This window comes from Sinocyclocheilus grahami, unplaced genomic scaffold (genome assembly GCF_001515645.1).
Source record: "Sinocyclocheilus grahami isolate Dianchi unplaced genomic scaffold, SAMN03320097.WGS_v1.1 scaffold116.1, whole genome shotgun sequence".
Taxonomy (NCBI): domain Eukaryota; kingdom Metazoa; phylum Chordata; class Actinopteri; order Cypriniformes; family Cyprinidae; genus Sinocyclocheilus; species Sinocyclocheilus grahami.
The window spans coordinates 2,174,060-2,180,719 of record NW_015505295.1 but is presented as its reverse complement, the minus strand read 5'-3'; the positions used below and the strand labels follow the sequence as shown (position 1 = coordinate 2,180,719).

General features: G+C 35.5%; 1 protein-coding gene across 1 annotated transcript in view; it reads left to right on the top strand.

Annotated features, from left to right (window-relative positions):
• Nucleotides 1–6,660, top strand: part of LOC107589492 (protein starmaker-like) — a 10,119-nt gene extending 3,459 nt beyond the window's left edge. Inside the window, exons 7-18 of the mRNA XM_016277940.1 lie at nt 372–410; nt 733–804; nt 1,018–1,080; nt 1,992–2,678; nt 2,757–2,801; nt 3,355–3,408; nt 3,960–4,001; nt 4,096–4,143; nt 4,344–4,403; nt 4,514–4,567; nt 4,661–4,732; nt 5,990–6,660. Coding sequence (XP_016133426.1) covers nt 372–410; nt 733–804; nt 1,018–1,080; nt 1,992–2,678; nt 2,757–2,801; nt 3,355–3,408; nt 3,960–4,001; nt 4,096–4,143; nt 4,344–4,403; nt 4,514–4,567; nt 4,661–4,701 — 1,205 coding nt within the window. The 3' untranslated portion in view covers nt 4,702–4,732; nt 5,990–6,660. The remainder of the gene's footprint in view (nt 1–371; nt 411–732; nt 805–1,017; nt 1,081–1,991; nt 2,679–2,756; nt 2,802–3,354; nt 3,409–3,959; nt 4,002–4,095; nt 4,144–4,343; nt 4,404–4,513; nt 4,568–4,660; nt 4,733–5,989) is intronic.

The window sequence follows — 6,660 nt, the reverse complement described above, 5'->3', positions numbered from 1 at the left end:
TATATATATATATATTAGTTATATATTAACCTCAAATTAAAATGACAACTGAAAATACAAATAATAATAATAATAATAAAGTAATAGACAATATTAACAAATACTATATAAATATAAAAGTATATTATTTACTCACCTTTATACTGTTTCAAACATGTATGATATTATCTCTTTTTACAAAGGAAAATAATAAAAAAATCTCAAGAGTTAATAATGACAGAAATGTAATTTCTGGGTTAACAACTCTATTCAGACAACAAGCATTTCAATATTTCTAAATTAAATCTCTCTTATATTCCAAAATGTGTGTGTGTGTGTGTGTGTGATACATAATGATTTACCGACTCACTATTTAAACCTCTGCTTCACAGACACGGATGAAAAGGCAGACACTGATTCAGACGGCTCAGGTAGAGATCTCTCATGCTTCAAGCAGAACATGTTTCTGTAGCAGCATCCTGTTGATTATTGAACAACAGTCATAGCAACCATTCAGATTAAGGGTTAATGTCAGGCTTGTGCGTGGGCCTTTAATCACTCTTATCAAGCCACCGTTCCCCTCTGGTGGTAGTTAATGGTCAGGGTGAGGAGTACGAACACTGTTGACATAAACATTGTTCCTGCACTAACAAAAGATGTTCCAGGAACACGTCCTACTTGGCACAGTCATTCCTTTCTCACTGCAAAATGATATTCTTCTGAAACAACGCTGGCATATGAATGTATTTTCAGACGGGGATTTTGCTAGTGTGGAAAAGCAAGATTCTGATGATGCACCTGATGATGCAAATAAAACCTCTACAGGTATTTGAAATCACTGCAGAAATGATTCCAAATCAAACTGTCAAATCAGTGTTGGTTTATTTATTTATTATTTATTCATATTTTGAATTTTTAGTTTTTCGGTTTTTATTTCAGTTTTTAGTATTTTAACAAACTTTTCTTTGAAATAATGATCCTGTCTGATTTAGCCAGTAGTAAGTAACTATTAACAGTTGTGTTTGTGCTCTGATGAAGAAGATACAGATGATTCATCTGACAAGGATTCTTCAGACACAGATGAGCAGCAGGACTCTGACGGTAAGCTTAAATGCCACAAATGACATTCAGTGTCTCATTTTTTTTTGTAAACAATACTATGATTATCACTCGGTCTTTAAAAGAATAACTAACAGTCTGTACTAACAAGGCACAGTGTAAAAGTTTTGAGTACCAAGTATTATTTTCTGTCCTGACTCAAAACCAATTATTACAGTTTTTATTCATATTTTGAATTTGATATGATCTGTTTTCATTTTGATTTTATATTTGTAGTAATTTGAGTGTTTTTGTCATTTTTACTGGTTTTTGTTAATATGTCTATATATTTTATTCATTTTTATTTTAGCTTTAATTTTAGCACATCAAGATAAACTAAATGCAAATGAAAAATGTTACTTTGGCAGCTAGTTGAATATTTTTTATATTTTATTTTATTTCAAGTAACAAACTTTTTTTTTAGTTTTAGTATTTATCACATCTAATCTGGTTACGAGAAATTGATTCACATGGAAGTGATATGATTTATCAGTTGTTTTATTTAATTATAGCAGTCTATTTAAGTAAATAATGTATTAATACAAGAAACATTTTTGTACATGATACGGTAAAATAATTTCTTTTTTTCACATGTATCATGGCAATACCATGTTTTTTTTTACATGCAATCTTTGAAGTACCTTGGATGGCTATGTAAATAATTCATAAATAAAACTATGTGATACGTCAACGTACCTTAGTATTACCACGGTACAAAGGTAGTACCATGGCATATTTCACATGAAATTCTGCATCATAGAATATTACTATCATCTGATGCAATCTTCAAACCGTGGTAGTTTTTTCATTTAATTTGCCTGTAAGTTGACTTTCAAGACATTTGTCTGTAATTAAAATTATTTATGTCAGTTTAAGGATACATAATAATGAAATGCTGTTTTTTTTACATGCAGATTCTGACAAAGACAAAACAGATGGAGACACCGATGAAAAGAGTGACAAGAAAGACGACAAAGACACCAGCGATGACTCCAGTAAAGACTCAGAAGACGAGGGTCACGAAACCTCTGAGACGCCAGACAAAAGCGACACAGACAGCGACTCAGACACTGATGAGGTGAACGTTTCAGACGACTCCAAAGACCAGGATTCAGAATCGAAAGACACCGACAGCACGGAGAAGAAAGAGAAAGACCAGGACTCTGACAGCGACGCAGACACCAGCAGCGTTCAAGACGCGGCAGATTCCCCTGATGCAGCAGACGCCGAGGATAAAGACAAGGACAGCAGTGAAGATGATGGAGACAGCGAGAAGGATGCCAAAGAGAAGGAGGAGACCAATGAGACGGGCAGCGACAGCGATGAGGGAAAAGATAAAGAGGACGAATCCAAACCAGACGAACAGGACAAGGAAGACGCCACCTCAAAAGAAGACGCCACAACCAGTCAGTCTGACGAAAGTCCACTGGAGGAAATGACAGAAGACAAGCCTGATTCTGACAGCTCCAGTCTGGACTCAAACTCAGACACGGACTCTGACAGCAAAGATAAAGAGCAGGACAAAGACAAGAACAGCACAGAGTCCACAGACACAGAAAGCTCTGACAGCGACACGGACAGCTCAGAAACAGAAGGGGAAGGTATACATTCAGGCCTTTGTGTTTTACATTCATCAAATCACAACATCACTCAACTTATTAATGCTCTTATGCCTACAGATACCGATGAAGACAATGACTCCAGCGTGGACAGGGAGAAACAAGGTATTTACTGATAAATATGAAGGCCCATTTCTACCTCAGAATAAGAAATATACCAGATAATTGTGAGAATGTCACATTTAAGTCACATTGTGCCACAATAGAGAGGTATACATTTGGTCAAAATTGTGAGATATAAAGTAAAACTGTAATTTCAATTCAAGTCACAGTTGACAATATAAAGTAGTCACATATTGAGACAAACTCACAATTGTGAGATATATATTCATACATGAAGATGTAAAATCATGATTGTGAGATATAAAGTCACAACTGTGAAATGTAAAGTTTATAAATGAAGATGAAAACTCATGACTGTGAGATCCTATTTTGACAAAGTAATATCGTGAGATATAAAGTCATTCAAGATATAAAGTCACATTGTGAGGTATAAAGTCACAATTCAGCATATAAAGTCATAATTAGAAGACAAAGTCATATACTGTGTCACTGAAATAGAAAAAAAAGAAGTAAAACAGGCTTCCGTAGATATAAATTCTGTATAAATACAGAAAAAAATTGGGAATTTCTAAAGTATGCATGTCTAAACCTACAGACTCTCCTGATGGAGCATCAATAGAGACAAATGACTCTCATTCCGACTCCAGCGGTAAGACAAACCATACAATTTTCTGTTTACATGTCAGAGGAGTTTCATTCCTCACAAAACACCTTCATTTCAATGCTAATTGTGAACCAGATGTGGCGTACAATGCAGCGAGCAATAAATACCTTCTACTCCATTTAAATCTGAGGGGTTTTTCACTTGTCTTTGCTGAGTAGAAAACAACAGACATAGAAAATGATAAAGCTTTTTTTTTTTTTAAATCAAGCGCTGGTTAAACAATATTTTTAATATAATGAAATATTTGTGAGTTTTATCTAAGTATGTTGTTTGCAAAAAAATTGCTAGTTGCTTATGAATGGCCATCAGTGGTGAACGAAGTCACATCACACAGCATTTTTGATTCAAGCATAGACGGAGAAAAAACAACAGCTGAAGATTTAAAGTCACATATTGAGATTTAAAGTCATATCGTGTGATAAACCTGCAAGATATCAAGTCAATTTCAGATATAAAATCGCAATTGTGAGATGTAGTGTTACTAAAACATGTGTGATGACAAAATTGATGCAGTATTAATCTTTCTCTTCTTCTAGATGACCATGACAATGACTCAACAGATGCTACGACATCAAATGGTAAATATGTTTATGAGCTCAGTTATGTAAGAATGAAGTGATGCCTTTGTCATGTAAAAAGTATGAAATGTATGTTCTTTCAATTGTCTGCCAGAACACACTGATGAAAACACTGATGCAGACAGCCATGATGTTGCAGACGGTACGTCTCGTGGGTCTAAAGCACTTCATTTTGAGCTAACCCCAAGGATTACATATTGACATGTAATTCAGTCCATTTGTGCTATAGACATTAATGATTGTAAAAGTAGCTGTTACCTGTCACTCTCAGATTGGGCCTCTTCCTTAAAGAATTCGGGGAAATCGTGAATTGAAAGCGGTCTCATACTTCTTTCTGTTTAGATGATGATGATGATGACACTGATGTCCATGATGATGAAGTCGGGGTTGAAGATGGCACAGGTAAGTCACTCAGAGACTTAAAGGAGACAGATGTTGTGATACTTCATAATTAAACCTGTGACTTTTGATTTCAAGAACTATGATAGCAATCGTCACATCCTTTTTTACAGACGCCGCTTCTAAAACACACAATGAACCAGATCATCTTGAAGACACAACACAAGGTAATGATTCTGCTTAAAACACTTACTTCTCAGAGAACGGGAGGTCAAGAGAGATCTCTACACATGCTAATATCTGTGCCCACCTTTCTTCAGGATCAGATGATGCCAGCAAAACCCCTATGCCAAGCTCCTAGCGACCAGGACTCTACAAAAACACTGTAACAGGTATCATGTGATCACATATGGAAAGCTTTATAAACGTCTTCTGAAAACTCACAAGTGATTACAACTATTTTAACGAGGTCATTTGTTAATGCTTGTCAGTACGGAGTTTGGTTTCAGAAAATCTATTCATTATTTAGATAAGCTATCTACACAAGATAGTCTACTCTAATAAGCTCAAGAAATCTAAAAAGTCTTCATAAAGATAACATTTCAAATCAGCAATATATTTTGACAACAATAGCATCATAAATTGTTACAATGTGCTTATGCTTACAAGCTGGTCAATGCAAATCAGTGAAATTGCTCATAGGCTGTTTTTTTGTTAATTCAATTGAAAGGCGAGACTTCTATTCTTACAGTCGCCATAAAAGCATCCGTTTCTTCCGTGCTATATCTGATTTCTTCATCAGCCTCTTCAATGATACTATTAAAAATAATCATACTTATGACACATACTTATGCAGTCTCCTGAACAATGAACAAGCAATTATAACATCAGTTATATATCAAATCAAATTCTAAAACGAAAAATAAAATAATAATTTACATATGAGTCATTTATACATCATAAAAATAAAGCATCTTTTTACTAGATGATGTTTACTTACTAAGCATATAGTCTTCTAGTTATTTACTTTTGTTTTGCCATTATCCTCTCTTTTTTTTCAACATGAAGAGAACAATATAGGCTAACTTAAGAAGAACTGTAAGTCCTCACAGACTGAGACATTCTTATTAATAATACACACTATAACAGAGAAACAAAACACCAAACAATAAAATAAAATAAAATATAATTTAATTTAATTTACACTCTCGCATATTCAAAGAGAACAGCTTACTTCTGCGTTCCAAAATAAGGTGGTAATGTATCCAACACAGACATTTGAAGTCACATGTATCGCCCTCTGGAGTCTTGTGGTGTAACTGCTCCAATAAAAACAACACGCATTACTTCACTGATGTACTTACTAGCCCAGGGGTCACCACACTCGGTCCTGGAGGGCCGCTGTCCTGCAGAGTTTAGCTCCAACTTGCCTCAACACGCCTGCCTTGAAGTTTCAAGTATACCAAGCAAGACCTTGATTAGCTGGTTCATGTGTGTTTGATTAGGGTCGGAGCTAAACTCTGCAGGACACCGGCCCTCCAGGAACAAGTTTGGTGACCCCTGTACTAGCCTATACAAAGACATAAGAAAAAGAAGACATAATAAAACTGATATATTCACTATATAATTTCTTTTGTGTCTCACTGCAGATTTTTCCTGGAGAGACGTAAAAAGAATCACCTGAGACAGTCAAGATAACCAGAGTTTTACATCCCATTAAAACACATTGACACGTCCCTCTCGTCCTTTCTTTCTCTCTCTCTCTCATATGGTGAAGGTTCCTTTCTAAGGGTTCTGGGATGCAGATTAAATTATTCGGCTGTTTGCTGTACATTCCATTTTTAACTTTGTTCTAATTCTAAAAGTTTTGTATCTTTTGATATATTAATTTGACCAATTTTAGATGGAAATGCACGATGAACAGAGAGGGTCTGGAATTGCATACCTCATGCATTTGTCTAATTGCGTAGGGTCTAAATATATTTCGTTTCGAGTGACGCATTAAACTTAGAGAGTAGAACTAACAGAAGGAATTTTGAGAAAGCGAAACGATTCGGGTCAGGTGAAAAAGTTGATCTGTCAAACCTGTGATGGTTCCATTGCTTTGTCCACATGGTGTCCCTATCCTTGACACCGACTGAAAGACTGCAGCTGCTGCAACGAGAACCTTCCCTCCTGCTCTCAGATAAACACCGGCCTGAAATCTCACAGAATGAGATGTTTTGTACAGACAATTTCTGATAGAATCTCTGATGTCTATGTCTCTGCGGAGGAATACTAATAAACTAGCAATGTAAGAGCACAGATTGCTCTGAAAACT